Here is a 27994-nt window from a genome sequence, read left to right on the forward strand (position 1 = left end):
AGAGCAGCTCTGCAACACAGAAAAGACTGTAAGAAAGAGCAAGGAGCCCCAGTGCACAGCCCCATCTGCCCACAGCCCTAATGTACACTGTGCTGATTACTGCACTGGTCTGCCACGTTCTGAATGGTTTTTGAAATGCCAGGCAGCCCTCTGTACTTGCCAAAGTTTTATTTGTTTCATAAACAAGTAAAATTATATTAATGTAAAACAGGTAAATGGACAAAAATAAAACACACACGGCACTGATCACGACGCTATAGAGTACGGACATGTAGAAGTGCAGCTCCCCCCCCCCCCCCACCCCAGTCCCAATGAGTTGCTTGAGAAGCCCAATGCAGAGGTCCAATGTCTGAGTCAGCTTCAGCATGGTGTGCAGATCACAGGACTGAATCATAAAGGTAAACAGGAGTAACTGCCCCAAAGGGGGGGAAGGAGAAGGGCTCCCCACACTCTGTTGTTTCTTTCTTTCTTAAGAAAAAACATCAAGAAAGAGGAGTAGGGGGAAAAAAATCCATGGAAATAAACACTATTTTGCTACTGTATTTATATATATATATAACTTCATATACATATATATAAATATATACAAAGCAGGCTTTTCGGTGAACACAAAACTCTATAAAACTACCATTGGATCTGGGTTATTTTCTCCCCTTTTTATTTTAAAAGTTGCTTTAAAAAGGATAAAAAGTGCACAGACACCCTTATAAGGCACAAACAGATCTTCTGTACAAGTCGTGTATCATCGGACTGTTTAAAAAGAAATAGCAATACAAGGACTAACAATTAAATCTATCCAAGGCTGCCTTGTCCTGGACATCTTTGTGAGATGCCTCTGCCACCTACTTCAGAAAATCCCTGTTGCTCTCTGACAGTTGGTGTGCCCAACGCTGCCTGTTTCCCACTCTGCTGGATGCTGGCTCCACTCATTTCCCCTCACCACCAAGGGCTCACTGGGTTCTGCCCTCCTAGAAATCACTTGCAGCTGCAGCAGCAAAAACCAGCCCTAAGCAACCTGCTCAGTGGCTGCCAGTAGTGATTTGCTGTTTCTTCTTGCTGGCTTAAAATATAAGAGCTGCACACCAAGAAATGAACCGTGCATGCAGTCAGCCCTGCTTGTTGAAGAGCTGAAGTGTCAGCCAACTAAATGGGCCACACACATTACTGCGGTGGGGTGCCAGCTCCAAAGTAGGCAGATCTGCAACACGGAGCACGGGGACAGCATCTGTTAGTCCAGTGTGATACCAGCCAGCATCAAGTGTTGTGAATTCAGCTTTCCTTGAGCTCCTCTTCATGCAAAGAGTTCCCACTGCGGCCCATGCACAGCAAGGGCACAGGGCAGCCCACCTGGCCAGGTGTCACCTATGCTGTGCCCACTGACTACTGCTAGGCCTTGAGCTATAAAGGCCAGGCTAAACAAGAGTTGGGGATCCAAAGGCAGGCAGCCATGGGGTCACTGCAATGCTTCAACTGCTGGAAAACAGCTCTGGCTACTGGATTATGCCAAGGCAGTGCTGTACAAGCAGGGATGTGCCAAGGTTCCCAAAAGGGCACTGCAATACCAGCAGACACTCACGTCAACGCAGCAGGACAGTGGCTGAGAGATCCCATTCTGAAGCAGCCTCTCATCTATACACTAAATGGAAACACTCATCAGCTCTTTAAGTTAAAACAATAAAAAAAAAAGTTTTCTCCATGCCTTGCCTGCTGGGTATATGTGGTACAGCTCATTGACCCCAGCAAGGGGGAAAGCAGCCCTATAGCCCCCACTGGACAGCATCACCCGACCAACAGCAGCGGCAGCAGAGAGGCAGCAGCACATCCATGGCATGGAGGGACAGGAGCATCCTTCTGTACTCAGCAGCTCTGCAACACATAGGTTGCTTTTCTCCATTTTTGGACTGAAATGTGATAACTGCACCTTTCTTACTCACTTGATGGCACAAGATCACTGAGCCATAAAGACATCAGCCCCTCTCTCACCTTCTGGTTTGCATCCTTGTGTGGGAAGAAGGAGCAGGGAGGAAGCCTGCAGGAGGACAGAACCCTGTGGGAGCACCAGGGAGGAGACCAAGCCCTGCACAGCCCTACTGCCTGCCCATACATTTCCCACCTCCTCTGGATTGCTGCTGCTCATGGCTGTCTAACATCACAGCTGATATCCGTTTACCTTTTAAGTCTAATAAAAGCCTTAGAGCTTTTTTCTTCCCACCTCCCTTGCAAAGCCATGTTTGATCCCTATTCATCCCAATGACTTCTTGCCTGTGGCTGAAACCTCTGCTGGCAGCCAGTATGTGGGCAGTGGGAGCTATGCTGGGAAATCCAGAGAGGCAGCAGAAATATAGCACAGTCCCCAGAGAGAAGGTGAGCTCACAGGGACTGGGGGAAGAGACATGAGCCAGGCAGGACCCCGTGAAACTGCAACTGCCCCATGCTGGGAGGAGCAGAGCAAAACTTGGGCTCTGTTCTGCCACAAAAAGCAAGAGCTACTGCAGCCAAACCTAAAGCAGCTCCTCGACATGCCCCAAAAGCCTGCTCAAAACAAATGACAGTTTGATTGTGCTACTATTTTGGCCTTCGCTTGTTCCCCTTAAATGGATGGGTATTAAATTTTCAGATCACTTTTGATCACTCCAAACCCTCCCACTGGGCCACGTTCTAATTTTGCTCCACCACGACACCAGTAGCACAGAGCTGTCTGAGCTCTGGGGCTGGTCAATCCAGCAGCACCCAACAAATGGCAGCATTCCCTCCTGACCCACACCACATCAGCCTCATCCTCTGGAAGATCAAAGAGCTTGGCACAGGGAATTTCCCCTCTACAGCTGGGTCAGGTCCCTACCACAATTCACTGTGTGGGCATGCAGCCCAGCAGCACGGCCTCATGTGATCCTTAGCTCTATTTGATCCCTGAATTGTGCCCTACCAATCAAATAAGGAAACACAGATTACGAGCCACTTGATTACGACTGACCAGCACAATAACCCATAAGCAGGGACGGAAAGGCATGGTTACTGCTAGCGGCTGTCTCCCTTCCCAAGCCCAAGCCAGGAGCTATGGGCGATAAATCTTAATAACATCTTTGATGACCCGTCGGCAGATGGGACAGCAGGCGTTGAGCTGCTTCTTCAGTTTAAGACCGCAGGTGTTGCAGAGGCACATGTGTCCACAGGTATAGATCACCGTGTCCACCTCGCTGTCAAAGCAGACGGTGCATTCCCCGTTCTTGCTGCTGGATGGCTCTGGAGGGGGGAAGACGGGAGAGATGGGGGGGCTCAGGGGAGAGCTGGGAGCAGTCACTAGAAGGAGGAGGAAGAACAAGGTCATTCAGTCACCAGGGTGGTGCACACCTGCCTGATAATATACAACATGTGGGTATGTCATGGACTGATGGTTGGATGAGATGATCTCAGTGGTATTTTCCAACCTTAATTATTCTATGACCATCCCCAGGTCTATATTTAAGGCCCTTCCTCCTAAAGCCTTCCCCATACATCTCCCAGCACCCTCCACCAGCCAGTATCCACAACCCACGGTGCTGCCCACCTGGAAACTCCCCGCTAAGCCTCCTTACCGAGTGAAGACTCCGAGGCAGACGATGACCTGTTGACGCTGAAGGCCATGTCAGAGTCACTGTCATACTGCGAACCACTGGGGGACCCTGAGGGTGAGACGGTCACTGGGCTGGACTGCACAGTGCCTGCAAGCACAGGAGAAGACTCAGTCCCCTCAGAGCAGAGGGACACACAGATACACAGAGCCCTCCGCTGAGCCCTGTGGTGATGTGATGCCATCCCAAAGCACCAGAGCTGCCCTCACAAAACCCACTGCTCTTAACAAAGACAGGAGTCTAACACCTGTTGGCTGGAACTGTGGGCTTATAAAGAATCTTCTTTACACTCAGTTCCTCTGAAAACCAGCCAGATGCACACGCAGCTCTCCTGGCTTCCTTAAATGCTGTTAATTTTACCTCTCAGATCTCAGCCCTTTCTGGAGGGCTCACAAAGGCAGCTCCGTGACAGCTGCCATGAATTGCTCCCTCCTACTTGCCAACACAAGGTTGGGTGAAGAGCTGCATATGCTCATCAGTGACCACTTCACACAGGCAGGCAATGGCAGCTCCCTATAACCAGCCAGGTGCTCCCTGTTATTCTTTCCTTCAATAACTTACCCAGTATTTTGAGCTGGTTGATTACACCATGGATTGTAAAAAACACCCAGAGAGACTGCGAGGTATCCACACACATCAGCATGCCGCGGCTCGCTCCATTCACCCCATGGTGCACCTCACCATTTGGCAAGACTGTGAAATTGAGGATGTCACCACTGCTGAGCACTGGGAAGGCCCGGTACACCACCCAGTACTCCTTGCGGTCCAGGAGAAAGTCCGGATCTGCTGGGAGCTCGTTTGTCCTTAAAGTACTTGGATCACAAGAAGTGATGCCAAATGAGAGGGCCCCGTAGTACGGCAACCCAAGGTGTCCCACTTCCACAAACAGGCTCTCGCCAATGTGCAAAGGGCGGTCGGAAAACACCAAAGTCCTATTGCTCTCTTGCCAGTTGGTACAGGCAACCATCCGGTCCTGAGAAAAGGTGATGTCAGGTCCACGGGTGGGGTGGAATCGCAGGTCTGTGTCCAGGAAGGCCGGGACTCCCTGGACACGCAGCCGCCGGTTGGGGCAGCAGGGGATGATGTGGTTGTCTGTTGCAAGTCCAGGCACCCGGCTCAGGTTTAGGTTTGCTATTTTGGCCACCACTTGGTTATTCTCCAGTTCGTTGTTATTGAAGTTGGCCGAGTCGTGGTTGCTCTGGGGAAGGCAAGTGCTGAGATGGGCGTTGCTGAGGCGAGCAGTGGTCATGGTCTCTGCAAACATGCTATCTGTGAGATAAACCCAGTAATAAGAGGTGTGAGAAATAATCGGCTACCTTAACCACTACTTGTGTTATTATTTCAGCCTATGGATGACCCGAGTTCTGTTATTCTGAATAGAAAAACAATGGAAAAATTAGATAGAGGTCAACCAATAACAAACAGAGAGCACTCGTGGAGCAGGCAGCAGGCAAAGAACAGCTGCATCTTGGCACCAGCTGAGATGTTGCTAAATACTCATCTAATCTGGGAGCTCCTTGTTCTGGTGAGCCAGGAGAAGCTACAAACTCACACAATCTTACAGCTTTCTTAGGCCTAATACCTTTGAGGAGGCTTTTTGAAGGAGGAAATATCTCAATATCCCAGTGTCCAAAAGTCTTGTGCAAGCTGAGCCTGCAACACAGTGATAAGTGAAGGAGCAGAGGAATCACTGTGTATTTATTTTGCACTTACTGTTGCTTTATGACTTTGACATGGTTAGGCACAGGTATGCCTAAGAGAGGTCACTCTACGTAAACATTTCAAGCCTCACACCTCAGGGAAGCTGATAGCACTACAGAGACTTTGAATTGAATCATAACACTATAATGTGATAGAAAGCACCACAATAACAGCACAGCGCCAAAGTCTTTGGCTACAACAACTGAGAACAAGCCCAAGTGCAGTGGTCACAGAAACACAGCAAAAGAGCTGCTTACCTTCAGAAAGCCTCAAGTAGGCAAGGATCTCCAGCAAGAGATACCCTCAGCCTCACTGCCAACCTTTAAATAAGGGCTGGGAAGGGGTGGATCCTGGCTTCACCCCTTCAGGTCACTCAGCTAAATTGCATTCACCTGAGCTCCTCTGGGTTGGCCCTGCCTTCCCACCAGGTGCTCCATCAGTGCTTCAGGCTATGACTTAGCATTTCCACTACAAGAGTTTGTCATGACAGCTCCTTGTTGCTGGTGTCAGAAGGAAGATTTTTTTACAATAAGAGTTATTTTCCCCTTTTACAGCAAAGGTCAGCACGATGACTCTTAACTCATTTCTTCACCTTGGCCATGCCAGGCCCAGGGAGGATTTCAGGATTTGAGGAGGTTCAGGAGTCTTCCTTCTCCATGCCACCTGAAGTGACATCTGACAAGAAATGCTTCCCCGGAGCTGCAAGCCACATCCAAGCTTCATGATGCTGAGAGATACATTTTGTGCATCTGTATGCTGGCTGCATTTCACAGCTTTCTCAACTTGCAGGGTTTGGGGAGGAGGAGTCAGAAAGATGAACAGGTCTGCTAAGGCACCACCACATCTGTAGGAAGGAGGATGCATCTGCTGGTGCCCAGTGGCTCAGCATCACCCCGGTGTCTGGGACAGCTTATGGGACTTGGCACCCCAGTCCAAACCACAGCAGAGCTCAGGTGCCCCTGGCACAAACTTTCACCTTGCACTTGGCCTCCACAGGCAGGATGGAGTGAGGGCAGAAATAAGCAGGGTTTTATCTGTCTAACTATAACCTTCTGAGGAAGAAGGGCTGCACTGGTGAAGCAGCTGCACTGGGCAGTACAGCAAACACCCCCTCACCTCTGTGATGAGCACCAGAGGCTGGAGAGTGTCACAGTTGCAATTGCAAGATAAGCTTCTGGAAAGGTTTAATTACACATTTGAGACAGAGCAGGCAGGGCAAAGTGTTGTTTATGCGTAGCTTTCTCGGCTGTAAAATAATTGGTATCATTCTGATGAATCTGTGTCAGAGCAGCCTGCCCCTAGACTAACCATTTCGCAGCCTGCAGCTGGGACCTGGCTGTAAAGAAGCACCATGTTTTTCCATGCCATAGTAGCACATCTAACTCAGTACAAGCTGGGGAAAGTTACATGTAAAGATTTCCATCTAGCCCATCACACGGCTGCTGTGATGTACAACGGATTTAGATTAGGGGTCAGTGTGGCACTGGCACTGCTGCCCAGAGCTGTGGGTTCCCCATCCCTGGAGATGCCCAAGGCCAGGCGGGATGGGGCTCTGGGCAACCTGATCTGGTGGGAAGCAACCAGCCCACGGCAGGAGTTGCTACTGGGTGTTCTTTGAGCTCCCTTCCAACCCAACACATCCTGTGATTCTGTGACTCTTAGGACTTCCCATGACTGACTCCTCTGAAATATCCTGCTTCCTGCATCCCACATCAACAGAAAAATCATTAATTTGATGAACAAAACCAATCAGAAATCAGTTGTTCATAAGTGTCCCACAGAAGCAGTCAACCAAATAAACCATTAAATGCATTTGTTCTCCACGAAGATGCTGCTGTGGAAAGAGCAAGTGGAAGAGCAAGGCCCAAAGACACACTTACCTAATATTTGCACTTCGTGGGTAATTCCATAGACATCTATGAGTGCCCAGAGTGGACCGGAGACTTTAATACCACAGTGAAACAATATTGGCTCCTCATCGTTAATACTGTAGAAGACTCTCCCATGACGGTCAACCCAGAAGGCCAAGACGTTGTCCCTGACAGCAAACCTCTCTGGCAGAGCTTTGGCCCAGTAGCCGGGCCGGGTCACTAGGTCTGGACAGGCATACTTTGGTATGTCATCAGAGCTCATCTGTGACGGGTCGTGAATGGTGAAGCCAAAGCGCAGGGCCCCGCTCCAGCCATGGTGCACGGCCACCAGCTTCAGCCGCACCTTCTCATAGAGGTGGATGGGCCGGTTGGTGAAGGTGACCCCGTTACAGAAGCTGTTCCTCCGCGTGGCCCGTCGGGAGTGGGCATCCAGCCGCACGTTCTTGCCCTTGGCGTGGGAGTGGAAACGCGGCGGCTCCGTGACGGCAAGCACTGAGCGTCGCTCATGGCTGCTGTTGGGCAAGCTGTAGTAGGGACGGCTGGAGACTGAGCGGGTCTGGTGGCCTGTGTCTGCAAAGGGAGAAAACAGCCTGTCAGAAGGGCCTGAGCATGGCCATGTGTAGGCTCGGCTTTGAAACTCCACCACCAGCCTTCCTTGGCCTGGCACTTAGCACTGTGCATTGGGAACTGCAATACTTAGTCTTAAAATGCTGTGCTCACCCAAAGCCTGCTCTTTGTTACAGCAATTTGGCCTTCTGCTTTATGCAAATATCAAGTAAATATGGCTCTTGGGTGGAAAGGTTCACAGCTTTCCTCTACACCCTGCAAAGCTGGGCAAAAAACTTCCTTTTGTTCTCATTGAATGCATCCGACTGCATTCGGAAAGGCCTGATACTTTCAACGGCAGCTCCCCATTTCCTATGTGAAACGCACGTGTTGTTAAATCATCGTTCCAGCTGGCTGGTGCCAGATCTCACAATCTCTGAGAATCAAGCTTGTTAAGATCAGAGATGCTCAACACGAAAGGCATAAGGAGGATTTCTGAGAGCTGTTGCAGTCACTGGCTTCTCTGCCCCTTAATTTTGTAATGATGAACAGAAGCTTTTGAGCAACACAAACAAACCGAGACATTAAGCAGCTGCAGGACTACCTCTGCATCACCAGGGTGTTCTTCCAAAACTTTCAGCCCAACCCTTGGTTCAGATATCAGATCCAACTGGCACAGGAAGGAACATTTCATCCCGCAAAGGCTCGCCTTTACACAGAACCACCCATTTAAGCTCAAAGCACTTCATAAACCATGATTGTTTGCAGCTTCACAGCACCACAGATGGCACAGAGATCCTGCCATCCTCCTTTTACAGATAGAAGACGGAGAATTTATGGGTGAGATCTCGCAGCGTTTGAAGTCAATAGCAATTTTGAGACCAATTTTGAGAAAAGCAGATCTTGGGCCCAAAATGAAGTTCAGACAAGCGTGAAGCAGATATGAAAAAAGGAAGACTTTCAGTATTGAGCCCCAGCTGTACGTTCCTGGAGGCTGAGACCCTCGTTTTGCACATTCTGAAGGCAGGACCCTGCTCTGGGACACGCGTGATCACCACCACGGTGTCACCACCACTTTGGTCTCTCCTCTCTCATCCTCCATCTTCCCTTCTTTGTAGGTTTTTAAAGCAAAAACAAACGGCATCCTGGGTGCTCAAAGTCACGCTGTTAAATATAACACCACATCACACGCACACTTTAAAGCTTCAGAAAGCCCTTCCTTCAAGCTGCTTCCTCCCTGTGTGCAGCCCCTGGCTTTGCTCTGGGACAAGGGAAGGATTTTCTGACGCCTTCCTTTCGTGGGAAGGAACATCCAAAGACACCAGGAGCTCTGCTTGGAAAGCTGACAGGGGAGCTTGGCTGGGGCACTCTGTTAGCAAGCAAAACCAGCTACAGAGGCAAGAGGCTCCTGTTGCCACTAAGCACAACAGGGTACTCCTGAATTATGACAGGCAAATGCAGTGGCTAAATAGAAGCTCTTTTGTGTTCCCCTCATTCAAATTGCATGTAACAACAGCTGCTTAGCACAAGGTAATGGTTAATCCCATCTGAACGCTCATGTAAATAGATACATCCCCACCCTAATGCCAGTAGGCGATTTGCAATGCCAAGGACAAGGAGTCCTGGATCAGATGGGGAGGGGGAGCCCCTTGCTGTGGCCATCCCCACAACATACCTTCTCCTCAGTGCAGGAGGCCCCAGGAGAAATCCCTCTCATTTGCTCTCACCCTGCCAGCAGGGAATTTTGGGACAGGGTTTAGGGAGTTTTTTTTTGTTGTTTGTTTGTTGTCAAAACAGGAAAGCATATTGTGACTGAACAATAGGAAAGTCTCCAGAAGGAAATGAAGGGATCGTTTATTAATAACAACGTTCCCCCTGCATGAACACCTGCCTGTTGCCACCAGCAGTACAGCCTGACACAGCCTGGGGCAGCCAAGCATGTCCTGCCCACCACAGCACGCTGCTGTGTGTTTTGCTCATTGTGTCCCACAGGGGCCAGCCAGCCCAACAGGATGTTTGTGCATTGGGATTGCCCTCATTTCCTAGTTTGCATCGTGTTTCAGTCCCGCTGCTATTCCTCCAACCTCCCCTCTCTGACCCCACCGCAGGGTAATGGGGACCCACAGCCCCAACTGTATCTAGTTATACATTTGAAGACACTTTGTCTTCTTTCCAGAAGCCCAGTGCACTTATTTCTTAGTTTTACCTTTGGAGAAGGTTTTTAATAAACACACACTTTGCATTTTAGAAAGATACAGCAGTCAGATTCTGGAAAAATTCTACATATTTATATAGTTCAAAAAATAAACATTTTTGCATCTATTTGTTCACTGCATCAGGTCTGCTGTGACCCTGTAATCCCACCAACAGCAGCAGGCAAAAGCCAAAGAAGAGCTCCTCAAAGACTGTCCAGAGCTGTGTGTGCCCCAGCACTGGAAGCGCCGAAGAACAGGCAGGACAGAGCCCTGTGCAGCCAGCCCATAGCTGGGTTTGCAATGGGATGGGCTTTAAGGTTCCTTCTCACCCATTCCATGATTGTATGATTCTATGAAAGGCTTCTGTACTGATGTATAGGGCAGAGGACAGCCCCATCCTGGCCCCATGGGCATGGGGTAGCCAGGTGGGGAAAACAGCATGGTCAGCTCCAAAGCTAGGAGAGGAGAAGAACAGTGCTCTGCATTTCCAGTGTGCTCCAGGTACATCCTAGGTTTGCCTTAACTGTACAACCACTGCATCAAGATGTGTTTGCTGGGACCCCCTCTGAATAAATCCACATCAAATGAAGCTCAGGATCGCAGGGGAAGCAAGTGATGACTGCCCAACAGGAACATAGGCTGGAGAAAGCAAGGATGTAAAGGGGACAGAGAGCACTGGGACTGCTACTATACAGCTCACCAACATGCATGACCACCCCATGTTGTTCATGCAAGGAGAGAGAAAAGGCCAAAGGGTGGCAAGCAGCACAAAATCCATCCAGTAACGTTCGTTGCACAAGCAAAACAGAATTCACCCGGTGCACCGTGCCTTATCTTTATGGTCGCTGCTTTATCAGCAACATTAGGACTTTTTCCTATTACAGCAGATAGGTTACTGTTACAACAACCCCGTTGAACATTAAACAAGGCTTCTGGAGATCAGGGCAGGTGGCTTTTTCTTTGAAAGAGGAAAATGCCAACAGGTGGGGACAATGTAGGCAAGCTTAATGTCCCTATTGCACACCTGCAGAGCCACCCTCATGGCCATAACAGCATCTATGCAACAACCCTGGCCCTGCTGCATGCTGCTGCGGAGGCCCAGCAGCGTAATGCCACGGCAGGATCTTATCTGCTCAGAACAAGAGATAAAATCTGGTCACCTAGAAATGCAGCACACTGACTTCTTTTTCTTATTTTTCTTTAGCTTTTTGTTGAATACGGGAAACATGTCAGAGCTCTCTTTGGGAAGTGCTGGGTTTCCCATGTTCCACGCTCAGCCATGTGAATTTGTAGTCAGGCTCCCAAAGGCACTGTACAGCTGCTGCACAAAACCAGCCCTGCTTCCAAAACCCTGATCGATTCCGGCGTGAGCCAACTGGAAAATGCAACCGTACAATTAATAAATAGCCCCACTTAAATTCCTGTGGTTTGCACGAGCAGCCCAGAGCCCTCCACTGACAGAGGTCTCAGCCTCCCACCAGTTACTCTGATCCTTTTCTACAGGCAGCAAACACAGGCAGTGAGTGTGTCAGAGCCCTGCAGAGCCACCAGTGTGTTCTTCAAGGCTATTCTTTAAGATGCTGAGGCCCTGGCACTGTTGCCCAGAGCTGTGAGTTCCCCATCCCTGGAGGTGCCCAAGGCCAGACTGGATGGAACCCTGGGCAACCTGATCTGGTGGGGGGCAGCCAGCCTAGGGGGATGCAACTGAGTGACCTCTAAGGTCCCTTCCAACCCAACCACGCTGTGATTCTATGAGTCATCACTAAATACAGTGTAGGTGTGATTTTGATGTGTGGCACGTTCAGAACAGTGTCTGCTGCCCCAAAATCTCCTGAGGTGTCTGTGGGTATCAGCAGGTCCCCCGACACCCACTGCATTCTCTCCAGCTGTGCCTCTCACTCTCGCTGTGTACGTGCATGAGATCTGCTGCAAAGCTGGCCCCATCTTTATTACAAGTTTTTAGTTCTCCTGCATATAAATAGCACTAAGAATATGCAGAAGACAACGATTAAGCAGAGAAAAAAAAATCTCCTCTCCCCCGTATTATTAGTGAATCTGGGTCAATGAGTCTGCAACTCTAGTACTAAACAAATTCTTAGACTCAGTTACGGAGAGAGAGAGCAAGAGCGAGCAGAAGAGAGCTGGAGAAAAGGCAGAGTTTGTCCCATAATCCCTGCTTAAGCGCTTTGTGCACGTGCTGAAAGCAGCAGTGTGATGGATGGGAGCCCTGGGGTGGCACTACATGCTGCACCCCAGCCCAGAACTTGTGTCATGGCCACACTTGAGAGCCAAAGAGCTCCAAGCTTTCAGTGATCTGAAAGCTATAAAACATGAGATGCAAAACTAGGCTCAATTCATCTGCTGGTCCTGAACTGTGAGTCCATAAGTGTGGTTTTGGGAGGTGATCAAAATCGATAAGTAGCTGACATCTGCCTAAGCAACTAACTCCACCAGCACTTCCCGAGAACTGGTGAGGAAACTGAATGTTTTCTGGGTCTGAATGTTCCGCTTGTCAATTAGTGACTCAAGTATGGATCACTGTGATTTATTATTGCCAATGCTTCCCAGAAGCAGACAATAAGGTGCATCACAAGGCATGGAGCAACAGAAGACATTTGGGGCTGAGCAGCAATGATCTCAGCTGGGGACAAGGGACAGGACAGGGGCAGCAAAGGGGTGGGAAACCCTCTTATTCTCCTTGATTTTACTGAATGCATACAGAAATGGGGTACTAACATCTAATATCCAGAGGTCTGCAACGCTAACCTATTTTTGTTCCCAGTGGTTATTGCTTTGGGCAAGGCTGGGATCCGCTCCCATCTTTCGATTAATCACTTTTGTTAAACCAAGCGCACTGTGCTCACTGCCAGTTAGACTCAGCTTAGGCCAACACCCAAGGATCTCACTTTCAGCCGCAGTTCTGCTGTTACATCACACACCGTTTTCCTTATGCATTCCCCTTCTCCAGTCTGACTCAAGCACAGTCCCACAGCTCTCTTTTCTCCATTGACTCCTACAGTCATTAGACTTTGGCTTGACTGCGCAGCACAGCTCGAGTATGGAGTTTCAGAGACACATTCATAGTTTTCATGGCACATCGTGCCACTGGGGTCTGTCTCACACATACAGACCACAAGCACAGCCTAAGTATAGCCACAGACCTCACATCCAAGGACTCCCAGTGCCAGCCATGTCCTCAGGCCAGAGGAGCTGTGTCTGTGAGACACCCATAGTGTCACTGCTTCATCATCCTGCATGGGATCCTACTATGATATTTCTCACAGACTAGAACACAAACCTGGTTTTGTCTCCTTGCTCCCGGTTCCTCTCCACTCAATAACTCCTAATTTCCAAGGCAAGTCTTTTTCCTCCTCCCTCCAGCACAAACTGCTCAGAATTCTTTCTCAGAGCCATGCTTCGTGTTTGAAACCCATCGCTTTGAAGTCGTGTTTTCTTTCCCCAAACATGACAGTGATTTGTTAGTTGTGGGCACACGTGACTGGTGGGACCACTGACATTGAGACGCTCCACGTCCCCTCGCTGCCGGCAGAGCACACAGTGACCATTAATGTGAACAGCCTCCCTCTTTCCATCAAACCTCCTTTCTTCTGACCAGCTGCACCCAGTCATCTGCACTGAGGGTTTATAAATAGTGACCATGCCATTCCAACACTAATGGCTTTTAATGAAATTGGAGAATGAAATGCATTCCCTTCTACTACTCTCAGAGCAGCAGTCTTATTCCATCCCAGAGCTGCAATATAGGGCTCATGGAAAGAGTGCTGTAGCCCGGCACATCCTTCCCATCCAGCACAGGCAGGAACAAAAAGAGGGAAAAAATGTTGTTGTCTTGGATGCAGGAAACCCACCCATCCCCTACAGACACACCAGGAGGGCAGCTTGCGCGACAGGAAGCAAACAACACGTGAAAAGTTGTAGAGGTGCCTTAGCCTAGCTTTGATTCCATTGTTCCCTGCATACACCCACAATGTCAGTGTTTATATTGCCTTCAGCACCGATTTCGGGCTGTGTACAACGCACACTTATCCCCTTCCCACTCCCAAACAACCCTGGTAGGAGGCCAGCCAGCACCCAAACACAGAGCAGTGCTGCCAGCAGGGCCGTGAGCCCAGCCTGACTCCCAATCTCCAATAAAAACACATGAAAACTTCCCCGTAAGCACTGAGATTGTTCAGAGACAGGGCTGCACAAAGGAAGAAAAAGCACAGGTGAAGAGGGAGAGCAGCACTCGAGTGATGTTACGGGAGCAGAAAGGAGAGCCAGGCCATTCATTTCAGCTTTCCATTTTTTTTCCAAGAAAGCCCCATGATAAAAGGGAAAAACCTGCTTTCTCAGGTTTGTTATTGAAGCCGCCGTCATCTTTATCTCCTCTGCACACAGTGGGTCTAAGAGTCCTTTCTCCCCTCCCTCATTACAACTTCTCTAGACGGAGGACAGGAAAGAATTCAGTTAAAAACGACGGAGCTATTTCAGTCCAAAGAGGGATGGATAACCAACAGACATCACAGTGGCATCCATACGGGGCTTTCATCTGTCCTAAGGGAGCCACAAAACCGCAGGCAAAGGGGTAAAAAAGGCCTCTAGGAAGCTGTGCTCCCAGCAGCCCTGCGCCCAACATGGTGCAGGGTTCTTAAACTCTGTCCATAGCTCCCTTTGTATTTACACACAGTTTAAACAGTGATCTGGCAGAGAGAGGGGAAAATGCTTTGGGAGGAACGCATGGCTGAGGAAGCTAAATAAAGAAGTGGCCAGGTCTTCAATCATCCTATATTTTATATATACAAAGGCTGTGATTTCACTAAGCTTTTCAGAAACAATATGTAAAGAATCCAAAACAGGGCAAAGAGATGGGAATAACTGGTTACAATTACATTCAGGGGGCAAAGCACTGCTCTTCCACTGGTCCAGGAGAGTCTCCCGCAGGATCCACAAGGCAAAGGTGGCACATTGGTGGTGGGAATGGGTCCTTCTGGTTGGTGTCTGAGGCCACCACATCCCTCCAGGGATTGTGCAGTTGATTGTACATCAACTGATATTGGCTGAACCCTGACACTGGCCATGGCCAAGCACGCCCAGCCTGTGTGCAGCAGCTTTCCTAGTGAACAATTGAGAGATTCTTGCCCCGTGTTTTCTCCTAGTTTGGGTGTTTCTTACCAAGAAATGTACATTCTGTGCTTCCAGCTATGTCAGACAAGCAGATTTCTCTGGGGTGCATCTCAGTATGTTGTTTGCATAGAATCACAAAGGTTGGAAAGATCATCAGGCCCAACCACCAACCCACCCCACCATGCCCACTGAGTGCAGTGCCACAACTCCACAGCTCCTGAGCACCTCCAGGGATGATGATCACTGCACCCCCTCCCTGGGCAGCTGTTCCAATGCATCACCACTCTTTCTGAGAAGAAATTTCTCCTAAAATCCAACTGTTCTTCCATTCTTTCTTGTTCCTCCTCCTCCCCTGTCCCGTCACTTGCTGGATATTTTAGCAGCTGCTCTAAATATATTCAATTCTGCAGCACGGAAATGAGTATGGGAGGGCCCTGCTTGTCCCTACTGTTCCCGGTCCTCCTTCCTTCACCGCCTTTATTCTCAAGCCATTTGATGCCTGTGCAGTTTTCCATGGTTTTTATGATCTCATCACAGCTGGAAAGCTGGATCGTTTGTTAATTATTTTCTTTACCGTTCAACTTGGGGATTCTTTTCGTTACTTTTTACAACGAGTCTTTTCCTTGCCTCTTTTTGAAATAGCTCTTTTTATGGCAGCATTCCCAACTGCTTGAATCTCAAAGACAGGGATTGGGTTTAACCACAGCTCCAGAGAGGGGCTCTCAGGCCAACCAACTGAAACTGCTCAGCAGGAAAAGCTCCATCTATGCAACTGCGGATGGACACCTTGTCAGGGATAAGGAGACTTATTGCTGGAGACCTCTTCAGATATCTCAAGCAATGTAATGTCGAATAAAAGGAGCACCTGCCTTTGCCATGATTCTACAGCGTTTCATTTAATCGGGCAGCTCTTCTGAATGTTTGACCTCCTCGTCACAAATGTGCAGATGGGATCTTACCCAGCTCACATGCAGCTACGATCCACCTTTTGCTGGCTGCTTCAGTTCACGTTCAGCTGAAGCTAAATACGCATCTTCAGAAAGAAAGCCAGAAGTCTTCAAAGGAAACAAGCAAACAAAAAATAAAAGACAGGGGAAAAATAAACAGCGGAGCATTTGTTGCTAGTGCAGAAGCAGAGGAAAACACTGCAGGAGGAAAAGACCCATCCTTCTTTCCTCGGCTGAAGCTCTGTGAGATGTGCAGCTCTGTGCGGCGCTGCAAAGCAGTGTGAGACGGGAGGTTGTGCAACTCTTGGCTGCCGCGTGGCTGAGCCGTGAGATCCCTTGCCATGATATTTACAGGAATTAATCAGAGGAAACAAGAGCCACTTCAAGACGTTAAACTGTCCAAACAAAAGAAAATACAGTCATACCAGTACTGGACACACAGTGACCTCAGCCCCTTCCTTCAGCTCAAACGCCTTCAATTATTTCAACACAAGAAGGATTTGAGAAAGAGGTTTATTTTTAAGCCCCCGTGTCCATCTTCTCAATGCCAGCAGGACTGGATCCCAGCACACCTCAAAAGACACCTTTCTCCCTTTTGTCTCTCTTTGTGGCACCGCATCTAGAAGACAACAAAGACAGAACCCTGCCGGTGTGAGACGTTTCCTCCCCTTGCTGAAGATAAAACTTCTTTTTTTAGCCAAAAAAAGAAGGCCGAAGCACTCTGTCATTCCCTGCTTCTGATGGAGGAATTGCTCCCGAGAGATGGGAGCTAATGTGTGAATTACAGAAAGCCCTGCATCCTCACAGCTCAGCGGGGCAGGCAGAGCGCTGCATGGCTTTGCATCACGCCTTCCCACCTTTGGGAGCAGAGCTTGGACCACTGCTCAGCAAAGCACGCTCAGAGACTTAGAAACACTTGGAGGTGAGAGCTGCTGCTCTTTCTTACAGCTGGTTCAAATTGCTTTGTGCTCCTTGTTGATCACTTAGGCCAATAAAATCCCACTGTATGGTCAACCAGCACACTCCTTGCTAACTGTGCGACTGGGAATTCCAGAAATCACAAATGAAACAATATAAACAGCTGTCCGAAACCTCCAGTTTCCACCCAGATGGCTCTTGTTTCAATTAACAGAATCAAACTTTAATTCAGAGTCCGTCACTGGCCCTGTTTGGGATTACTTGGAAAAACACACCTATAAATCACAAGAGAAAAACTGTGAAGGGAAAGAATTTGTTTCTCTCTGGGTGTTGTTTTTTGGTAGAGCACAGTGTTATTGTCAGAAAAGACTGCACACCAGCTGGGAGCCCCTGCTGGTCCCCAGTACAAGCAAGGCTGTGGCACAGACACATGCTGTCCCTCCACTACTTCAACCCTCATGGCACCAAGTGTCCCCCAGACTGCACATGACACTCTCAGGGGTTTCTGATATGGAAACATATGGAAAAAAAAAAAGGCTGCCAAATGCATGGAAAGCCTCAATCAATCAAAACAGGCACAAATGAGGGCTGGGTCCCCCAGACCCAGACCTGCAGAGCAGTGCCCTAAAACCATCCTGATGGCAGTGCCATGGCACAGCCCCACCAGGAGCGGTGCAGCCTGGAGGTGATGGTGGTGGCATGGGTCTATAGGGGACATCCAGCACGGTGCTGTCACAGCGTGGTGAGCACACAGCTCAGTACCTGGCTGTGCTTCCACCCAGGACCCATAGCAAGGCATTGCCACCTTCATCCCAAGGAGCCATCTATCTTGTGGTGACATCTCATCTCCACAGCATGCAGCACTGAACATATTCCCTCAGCAGCCCTCCTGTGACAGCTGCACCGGGTGTCTCTCCTTCTAGTCCTTCCATCAAGACATTCCCCATCAGACAAAGCGCTGGTGTGCTGCACCCACCCAGCCCAAGGGCACTGAGTACACCTGAAAGGATCAAACATGGACTGCTGGGATGGTTTCAAATGAGAAGTGGTTTTTCCTTCTCTGCAAGAAGCATTCCTCTGCCCCCCAGGATGTCCAGCTGAGGCCTTGAGGGGGGTGGAAGGGCAGGGAACATCTCCAGGGAGCTAAGAAGCAACTTTCCATTTGTGTTTTGCTTCTAAAATGCACTTTTCATATTTCCAGGAGCAAGAGATATTTCAAAAGCAACGTGATACCCTGAACGTCATTTCTGAAACGGGGCTAATTTCTAGGGAAAATAAATTTTAGAGGAGAAAAATGTGAGCACTTCTACAGAGTGAGACGTTCCAGCTGTTCCATGCAGGGCCTGCACTGGGGGGAGAAAGCTCTTCCCAGTGCTCCCAGTGTCCTCATGAGACAACTGCTCAGTGCTCCCACTGCCAAAATGGAACGGAGATGGCTGAATGCTTTGGGGTTCCCAGGCCTGGCAGCCCCATAACACAAATAGGAAATAGCCCATAGTGCTGGTGGGAAGGGGTGCAAGCTGGCACAGCTCTTGTCTGAGTGGGAAAGGGACTGTTTTAACCAATTAATTACGATGGAGACAATACAAATGAGGTTCTGAAGTTTGGTTCATAGCTGCCCGAGCTTCCACTGTAATTCTGCTCTAAGGGATCAAACTCTCCAGACAGCATCTGCCGATCTGATGGTTCTGCTGTTAAATGGGGGAGAAAAACACTGTTCTCTCCCACCTGCACAGAACTGCCTGTGCTCGGTAATTTGTTGCCTTGATTAATTCAATTTGCTTGAGTTTCCCTTTCTAGATTTGGCTGGTCAAACTAAACCATGAAGATTATTCATGGAAACGCAACCACAGTTGGTTACTAGGATACAAAAAAATCACTCCGTACGTTTCTCCAATGAATAATCCCAGCAGAACACACAGAAATTCAATAAATTATGAATTTCTCTTTCTCTTTTGCATAAGCAGTGCAGTTGCAGAGGTATTCCTTGGAACCTTTTAAAATAAATTAATAGCTTTATTACTATGCAATAGCAAAACAAACAGGAGCACCAGCTGAGCCCTGCAGGTGAGCCGCATCCTTTGTTGAGACATGCATGTTATTTTGGAACAAAGCAGGGTGCAGACGGACAGCAGAGCCATCACTCCAGCATCTGCAGTACGTGCTCGTGTATCAGAGAGGATAACGTGAGCAGGAGGCTGCAATAATTTGGAAGAAGGCATTCTTCTTTCAGCAAAACCTCTCTTCCTGCACAATTCCATGTATACAAAAGGTCTCACATAACACTCTGCTGCCAGGTTGCTGAGCCTATAAGTGAAACACAAGTTCTCCTGCTCGGGATGGCAGCTGGCAAGGCGCTCCATGGGAGGCCAACAGCACCACTGCTGCAGAGGGGAATCACTGCTTGGAGTGCAGCCAGAGCAAGGCCAGTGTCTGGCACCCAGACATCTCTGGAAACAACACCCAACTTTAGGGATTGATTGGGGATACTGAACAGCATTTGGTCTTTTTTGGTGTGTGGCTTTATTTTGCTTTATCTTTCCCTCACCCTCGTAACGTCCCCTAATAACAGCAATCAATCCCCAGGCACGACGCAGTACAGACCGCTGTTCAAGGCTGCGGTATTTAAAGGCACACCAAAGGCTCTGCTGGCTAAGATCAGTTTTTATAAACTTTAACCGAGATGGATTTCCTTGAAACTGTGACTTGTGAAGCATCTGTCCTTCTCCCCCTCTTCTTTTGATCACACTGGCAGCACTGCTGCTATGCTGCTGGCAAACCGCACGGCAATTGCTATTTCAGACTCACAAATCAGACGCCAGCGTGAAGATCTGCCTTGTGTTCTTCAGAGGACATCTCCCCTCCAGAAGAGACCAACCGAAATGCCTGGCATTCCGAAATGGCTGCAAGCCCTCTCCCACCGCATTCTGTTTCCCAGCTGACGGGGTCTCACTGTGCAGGTCTTGTCCCCAGCCCTGCTGGCACACGCTGACATTTGTCAGCCACTGGCCACAAAGAGCTTTGCTGCTTATGGCCAGGTAGTGCCAGGCCATTCACACCCTCCTGCCATCGTGCAGTTGGTCCCTGCAAACCATTGCATGGAAGTCATCACTGTTTTACAATCCCACCCAAAGGACATAGCACTATTTACAGGTTAATGCTATAAGTGAAACAACAGGCAGGTAGTAAATGATTTCAAGTCTTGTGCTTGGAAGCCCTTTCACTTTGCAGGATGAAGTCATCAGGAGTTTTTGATGGCATCCCAATGAGAGCCACAGAACCACCCTGGCAGCATCCCTCAGAAACATGGTTAATGGGCACGGTGGTGGTGATGGTCAACAGTTGGGCTTAATCTTAGAGATCTTTTCCAACCTTAATCACCTGGCTCCCTCTCACCCCAATGGGCCCAGCTGATGAGTGAGTAGCTCATCAGGACCTTCGGGATGCAGAACACTCCAGTCCCATATTCCACCACGGCTTTGCTTTGCAGAGCACACGCTCTGAGGTCTGGTCCTGTCCCCTCCCCAGAACTGCAATGTTCTTCAGCCTTGATTGGTCCCCTCCTCCTCTTGGCATTTGGTCACCATTGGGACACCAGTCTGGGCATCTTAACCCAGTCCCAAGGGCCATCTGCAGCTGTAGGGCGGCAGGAGGTGAGGCAAGCTGGAGCAATGGGTCCACAGCCTCAGCTCCGCTGAAGGGTTTTCTCTCATCAAAAAAGAGCTCTGCCCAACCGTGTCAAGTTCAAGACCCCAAGAAATTGCAATTTCCCCTCATTAGGAATTATGCTTTCAACCTCAGCGTCGCACCGAGGATTTAACTTCTGAACTTCACTCCATAAATTACAAAGCACGTTAAGCTGAGAAGCCAGAGCCCCACGAGACCACAACAGAAAGCGGGCTGAGAAAAGCTGCTGCCACAGCGTAGTTATCACCAAGGAAAGAGAGATAAACCTGAACGAAATTATTTCATTTCTGCTGCCAAATGGGATATTCTATCTTTTATCTTTGGCTTGTCAAGCGGGGTTTGGAAGATGTAACATTCGAGTTATGGAGGAGGGCAAAAATCAAACAGCTATTTTCCCTGACATTTGGAAACCTGACGGAAAACTTTCGCTCAGGAAATTCTCCCTTGTCTGCCCGCCTGCCTTCCCGTGTTGTTGTTACACAGGCTGTGAAAGGATTTGCTTGTATGCGATCTACTTATTTATCCCACGTAGCTGAAAGACATTATGCCATCAGGAATGCAGTCACAAGGAAACAGGAGTCACGGACAAGGGAATGGTTAAAATGGGACAATTCCTAAAATACAAAAGTCTCATTATGATGTAAATATCCACAGCGGAACAAGAAAATGAAAGTGTTTTATGCAAGTATCTAGAAAACAACTCCACAAACACAACTGCATCCATTTTCCTCTCCTTAAGGAATAAGTAGCTCTTAAAGAAATCCTAAATGTGATTTCCCTGCTGTACTGAAAAGCTTTGAAACGCAGTTAAATGGTTTTATTCTTTAAAGAGTCTTCCTGGGTAATTCTCAGCAGCGAGTGAAAAGTCATTGCTGATGTTCTGATTTGGTTTCTTCACCCTGATGTTATTGGTGTAGGAGGGAGAAAGTCATGGGGCAGGGAAGGGATGGGGTCTGCTCCTCCTGGTGGGAGAGCTTTGAGCTGTTCTGCTGCCGGAAGGCTGAAAGGATGGGAGAGAAAACGCTCCCCGAAGCAAAGCAAGCCCAGCTTACACAAAGCAGAGGAAGAAATCTCCCTGGACACAGAGGGAAAAACAAATTAACAAGCAAGAAATCACCTTCCCCTCCCTCGCTCTGCCCTAAAGCCCTGCTTCATCTGTTCAGACACCAGGAATTCAGTGCTCAGAGACAACAGGGAAACCAGCTCTGGGGAAAGGAGCTGGTACAGGTATGCCGAGATGCAGCTTTCAGACAGACATCTCAGCGCCAGTGATTCATGGCTTTTAATGTATAGGAGAAAAAAAATGCAGCCATCAACAAGATACAGAACAAGGCAGAGGAGGCTGCACCTCCTGCCCAGCTGGCACACACCTTAACAAGGGACCTGTGGGGAGCTGATACCCTGCCAGCAGCACTGCCTGTGCAGTCAGGTGGGACACAGTGGTTCTCAGGGCAGTGGCAGCAGCTAGGAGCACCAAAACAGGCGCATTGGCCACAGCCCTCCAGGACACAGCAAGCAAATGATGTGCATATGCCTCTGGGTACTGCCTGGAGAACCAGCAGCCATGCTGTGCTTTGGTGCCAGAAGCCCCAGATGAGCCAGCAGCTTCTTAGCAGCCGGAAAGGTGCTCACACGAGGCAGCCAGGAGCAGTAGTGGGCGCTGGGAGCCAAAACGCTGCAGGCACGAGGGAGGCGAACAAAAGGGATAGGCAGAAGGGAAGCCAAAGAGATGGAGGAGATTGTGCACACCTGCCCCAGGAGGAAGTTGAGATGAGAGCTGACGTGTTCCAGGGATCACATCTGGCCTCATCGCACCTCACCACCCCACACGTGTCCCTGCTCGTGGCTCCAGCCAGCTCTGCCCCTGCCTGGTACATCCCACCTTGTGCACACCTGCCCTGTGTGAGCCCCTGGGTACAGATAGGCTCCATAAGCAGCAGGAGGTCAGTGGTCCCTTCCAAGGCTAACGGTGCAGGAGGACAGCAAATGTCTGAAACTTCAGCTCAATCAGCTCGAATGCTGAACACAGTGGGGCTAATGAGGAGCAAGGTGCTTATTTTCATCCCTAATTGAAAAGCCACTAAATGTGATATGTGAGAAGGATCCTTACTAGAACGGGAAGAAAAGCATGGCGTAAGCTTCCAAGTGACTCATCCTCTGCACGCCAAGTAAACATTAATTCCTGCACATTCAAACTAGACTGACTAAGATTAAACACCTTAAACACACTTAGGCACCTCCATAGGTTGTATAGCTTTCATGGGATGGGAAGCAGCAATTTCCTTGCCCTGTGGTGAGGGCTCTCCGGCAGCTTTGCCTCCAACCACAGCCCGAGGTGTATCATGGTAAGGGTCTGACAGCATCATGCAGGTCCTTCCCTGTAGCAATCACCAGAGAAATGAAAGACTGCCATTTACTGAATACCTCCTTCATACAGCAATTCCCCTTCAGAGTAATAAAACAGGAAGGAAGGCACCTGCACAGCACAGCCCAGCACGGAGAGCAGCGAAGCGTGCCCTGCTCTGATGACACACTTGGCAGCGTGCTGCCAGTGTCTGGCAGCCCCGAGGGCCACATGCGCAGCTCAGCACAGCGCTGCCCTGCCGGGTGCTGGCCTCCCAGCCCCACTGCTGCACCATCATGGATACCAATGGCAGCGTGGAATTAATCACACCAGTTGGCTGTGGCACATTTTTGGGTATGTGCTGTGCAAGGCTGGTTAAAGATAGTCCTCAGCAGGAGATCAACCTGTTCCAGCTCTAAATCACGGCGAGGGCTGAGCAGTTTCACAGGTTTCCTTTTGAAGAGTGGAAAAGCAGAAAGCTACAAAGGCAGCAGTGAATTAATCCATTCTTTGCACTTCTGTGACCTTTCTCCTGGAGATGCTTCATGTCTGCATGTTAATTAATTAACTCTCGTATGCCCAAGTGAGGCGGCGCTGCCTACTTCCCCTGCTACAAAGTGAGACACAGGGAGATAAAGCCACTTGCTCAAAGGTTGCACAGGGAGTGGGCAGCAAAATCAGTGACAGACTCCAGAAAGCTCAGCTCCTGAGATGGGAGAGGCAGGAGAGCAGGCAGAATGGGGCTGTAGTGTGGGGCAGCACAAACACCTGTAATCACAGTGATGAACTGGACCCAAACCACAAACTAGGCTGAACAGCTACCTGATGCACTCAGACCTGAACAACCTGAAGTCTTATTGTGTGGTTTTGCTGAAGTCAAGCTGGAACCAAACCAGAAACCTTATGGAGCTGTCACAGCACTGATAATTCCTCCCACAGTGTATCACTGGCAACTAAACAGCGAGGAGAGACAAGAGAACGGTTCTAAACAAAAAATGCTTCTTGAAGCTGAGATTTTACCCCTGAAAAAGGCAGAGATTTTTTTCCACTGAGTGGTCATTACTACTCATTCCATTCAAAAGAACAATGTGCATTACTATAACAGGCAGCACAATACTAGCAAGGATACACAGAAAGAACACCTTTTAGCCACAAGCTGAGAATTGCTGCTGCTCTGCTGTACCTGGGACCCCTTCACCTTCACCACTTGAAATTCAGAGATGGATGCATCAGCCCGCAATAGGTCAACAATGATTTGCTGGGAAAGAGTTCAGCATTAAAAGCATTTCCCTTGAGGATACAAAATAATGTGTAGAAAATAAGAAATTGAAGCCATTTCTCCTAAAACAAGCCCCATTCTCTCTTGTGTTTACCAGACACAAATGCCACTCATGCTTGGTATTCCTCGCAGTTGTGGGAGAAGTGCTGCACCCAAATCCCAGCCGGATTCTTAAAAGGGAATTTGGCTCCTTTGTTAAATACCGACGGCCCTATTTGGGCCGGGATCAACAACTGCATCCCAACTGCAGTGTCCTCTGCTCGCCTCCTGCCCTCCTGCCCAGCTGTCCCTGGTAGCACTGCAGGACACTTGCTGCTCACTAGCTGTCACCCCTTCTATCTCCCACACCTTCCTGCTCCATATAAGGGCTTCTCCAGTTCAGGGCACTTTCACCCTCTCCCAACCTGTCTGTCATCATAGGGATCCGTGTTCTTCACACCTTCATCCAGCTGCTAACCCAAGGCAAGCAATTAGCATGGAGAAATTAGCACCATCCACAGCAGCCCCAGTATCAGCAGGGCCATGGCACCCCGCAGCAGGGAGTACTGCTCCCAGCCTCCCCACCCACCCTGCAGGTCGGGACAAGTTCTGCCCGTTGGTTGCAATGCTGCACGGCCCGTTTGTCACCTGTAGGAGACAGAAAAACGACGTGCCTCAATCACCAGGAATTCACTCTTGCCTCACCGCCTGCCCGCAAACTATCCTCAACAATGGGCAAGAGTAAGGAGGCACAAAGCCTATGGACATCTGAGTGTGAATTCCCACAGCCAGGTCACAGCGTGCTCCGGGAGGGCTGGGAGGTGAAGAGCAGGCGCCTATTGAGGACTGCCACCCAGCACCCAGCTGTCATCGCGATAAGAGCACTTCCACCAGCGCTCACCCTGGGGCCACTGTGAAGCGTGTCTGACACATCTCAGCCCTCTTCCATCCCAGTGCCTCCTCAACCGGTTCAAATATAGAAGCTGCCTCTCGTCAGCCCATGCCTATTACTCATTTCAGTGCCGCTCCGGGTAGAAGCCTTGCTGTTAATTTGACAATGCCTTCATCCATTGTGTGTTAACCATGAGGCACTTGGCAAGCACAAGTTTCCCAAGCTCCCGATACAAATTTCTCCCACATCGATGGCATGTGCTCTTCTGTCATTGAATGGAAATGTGCACAGAGGGGATGCAGAGCTGCAGCGAGCACAGAAAACCTCTTTTAACAAATCTGTGTTTAAAAAAAAAATGAATTGAATTGTGTTCAACAGGACTGAAAATGCAGTTTCACTATTTGAGGACAGTGTGTTAATTTACGTCATCATCATTAAGCTATTATAAAACCCAGCCTGCTGATTATTTGTCTTCTTCAGGAGCTTAAGGATGAAGGCCCCTCCATTCCCTCTACAACTGAATAGAAACAAAAGTCATTTCCCACCTTCACCTATTTATGGTGAAGGAAAGAGCGAAAGTGGAGCGGCTTCTGCAGGGATCATCAATTAATCAGTGTAACACCACAAGTAGGCAAATATTAGTTTGGAGGAGTTTCATTTTCATTTTATGTTTAAATAAACTATTGAATGCCAGTGCACTGGGATGAGCAATTCCTTTCTTAGCTAAAACAGGAGTGAAAATGCAGAGCTCAGCCTGTCGGGGTGAAAAAAAAGAGGTGTACTTCAGACAAAGAAGAGGAAAGACTTAATTCTGATGGATTATCTTGGAGAAATTCTAAGCAGCCATGGTTAGTATAGATAGGACTCCAACCAATCATCCCATCTGCTGGAAAAACTTCACCATTTTCAAAACCCCTGTTCCAAGAGCAGCCTTAAGCTCACTTCCCTCCCTAACGACATGTGACTAATGAGAGACAAACAATGCACCAAGAAGATCAATATGAAAAATGGCTGAATCGTATCCAACTCAACAAAAATACATTTTTAGACTTTAAAATAGCCAACATCCATAATCTCTTCTGCAGCCACGGGCAGCAGCTTCTTCTGACCGCCATTACTCCATAGCAACAAGACGTGGCTCCATGCGGGGATGAGACACGCTGCCGGCATCTTTCAGCACGTCAGCAAACAACATCCAAGTGCCCTGCGTGGTTTTTTGCGCAACTTGACAAATGGCTGCAAATGGACTCTCCCCAGTAAGGCAATGCTCTGCAGACAGCCTCCACCTGGCAGGACGGGGCTGAGCCTTTCTAGGCCATGAGCGCAATGTTAGAGTTGGGAGGTCTACATAAATCAAGCCCTAAGTTTTGCTATTTTCTTTTTCCCATCCAACTTTTCCTCTTTCTCAACGACTTCTAAAAGCACCACGAGGAACTCTTTCATCGCAGGGCTGCGGTATCACTGATGTCATCCCTTTTTTTAACTTCACGTGTGTGAGGCTGTGCATGGGAAGGCTGCTCAGCAGAGACAGCTCTAGGAACGGCAGACACGGCGCTCAGCTCCTGCACAACAGCTCACAGCGAGACCCCAACCTCAGCAGCTACACAGATCTTTCCTCTAGGAAGTCCCATCCTGACCAGCGGATCATCCCCTGATCCCAGGACTCAGCCTTGGCTGTCCAGGCTTTTGGCATACATCCCTTGGTATTGCCTCCAGCTGAAAAGCTGACCCACAAAATGCATTTTCTCCAAGGTCATGCACTCCACACAACACCAATTTGGGAGGTATTTAAAAAAAAATGTAAACTTCCTCCTCGTGAAAGAATCCAGTTTTCCATTTAAATGTAACAGAGAGTGAGAGGAGATGCACAAGCTTGCAACTAGAAACCTAATGGCAGGTTCATAGCCAAACCACAAGCCAGAAGCTTTCTTTTGTGCCTTGAAGGTCCCAAGTAGCCTCTCTGCAAGGCACATCCAAATGCAAATCCATTCCTCCCTTTATTTCTATATTCAGCTCTCTGGCTGATTACAGAGAGGCATGTGTGTGCATTTGATAGGTCCTCCCGCTCCTTGAATAAGTTTAATAATACCCTTTTTATTCACGGGAGCCCAAAGTACAAAGGATGCAGTGCAGGAGCAAAGAAAAGCCAAGCAAACTAGCTGAAGATACAGACAGGCAAGGACTCAGCGATTCGGTACTGATGATTCTATACTGACCACCGTCTTTGAGAAGGAAAAAGCCCAGCAATTACGAACTCCCAAAGGAAAATTGATCTGCACGGCTCTTGTGTAAGAGCAGAATTAGCTAAAAAAGCAGATTAAAACCGGGACAGGCTACCACACATTTCAGCGCTGCTTTCCAACGGTTTTCCTTTGGCGACTGAGAACAACTGGTGGCTCCCCGCGTTACAAAGTTGCGATAGAAGAAGAACCGGCAGCAGAAGAGGAAGAAAAGGAGGAAATGAAGCAGAGAAGCGCTGACAGGACCCGCCGGGCAGGCAGGGATCGCTAGCGGAGCAACGAGAACAGCTCCGCTTGGCCGCTCCGGGCGACTCTCACCCGGGCGAAGCCGTACCCCGCCGCCCGAGCATCCCCGCGCCGTGCCCACCGCACAACCCACGGAACGGCAGAGAGGCTCCGTCCCCGCTCCGAGCGGCTCCGCCGGGGTCCGGGGGCGGCATCGCCCCGCCGAGCGCCTCCCGCCCGCCCGCGGCGCCTCCCGCACCGGGACGCCCCGCAGCCCCCCGCTACCTGCCAGCGTCTTGTGCACCGTGTTGCCCATCGCTCCGCTCGGCGGCGCGGCGGAGCCCGGAGCTCGGCAGGGCCATGGACAGCGCCCGCCTCCTCCCGCCGCCGCTCTCCGCTCCGCGCCCAGCCCGGCCGCGCCGCCCCCTGCCC

General features: G+C 49.4%; 1 protein-coding gene across 3 annotated transcripts; it reads right to left on the bottom strand.

Annotated features, from left to right (window-relative positions):
* Window positions 1-81: 81 nt before the first annotated feature.
* Window positions 82-27992, bottom strand: NEURL1B (neuralized E3 ubiquitin protein ligase 1B). Of its 3 annotated transcripts, none has more exons than XM_072348348.1 (5): window positions 27848-27992; window positions 7193-7753; window positions 4173-4880; window positions 3576-3701; window positions 82-3243 (listed from the first exon to the last, which is right to left on the bottom strand). In XM_072348348.1, the coding sequence occupies exons 1-5, from the start codon at window positions 27876-27878 to the stop codon at window positions 3056-3058; spliced, it is 1614 nt and encodes a 537-aa protein (XP_072204449.1). In that variant the 5' UTR covers window positions 27879-27992; the 3' UTR covers window positions 82-3055. The 3 variants fall into 3 exon arrangements, with proteins under 3 accessions (XP_072204449.1, XP_072204448.1, XP_072204450.1); XM_072348347.1 differs by having other exon boundaries at window positions 82-3300; XM_072348349.1 differs by lacking the exons at window positions 7193-7753; window positions 27848-27992 and adding an exon at window positions 5570-5635 and having other exon boundaries at window positions 82-3300.
* Between the last annotated feature and the right edge of the window lie 2 nt (window positions 27993-27994).

The sequence above is a fragment of the Excalfactoria chinensis genome, chromosome 13 (genome assembly GCF_039878825.1).
Source record: "Excalfactoria chinensis isolate bCotChi1 chromosome 13, bCotChi1.hap2, whole genome shotgun sequence".
Taxonomy (NCBI): Eukaryota; Metazoa; Chordata; class Aves; order Galliformes; family Phasianidae; genus Excalfactoria; species Excalfactoria chinensis.

Coding starts and splice junctions, on each gene's coding strand:
- NEURL1B (XM_072348347.1), bottom strand. CDS start 27,878: ATGGGCAACACGGTGCACAAGACGCTGGCAG. Junction 7,754..27,847: donor GGTGCACAAGACGCTGGCAG/GTAGCGGGGGGC, acceptor CTCCCTTTGCAG/ACACAGGCCACCAGACCCGC. Junction 3,702..4,172: donor CAACCAGCTCAAAATACTGG/GTAAGTTATTGA, acceptor CTGTGCTTGCAG/GCACTGTGCAGTCCAGCCCA.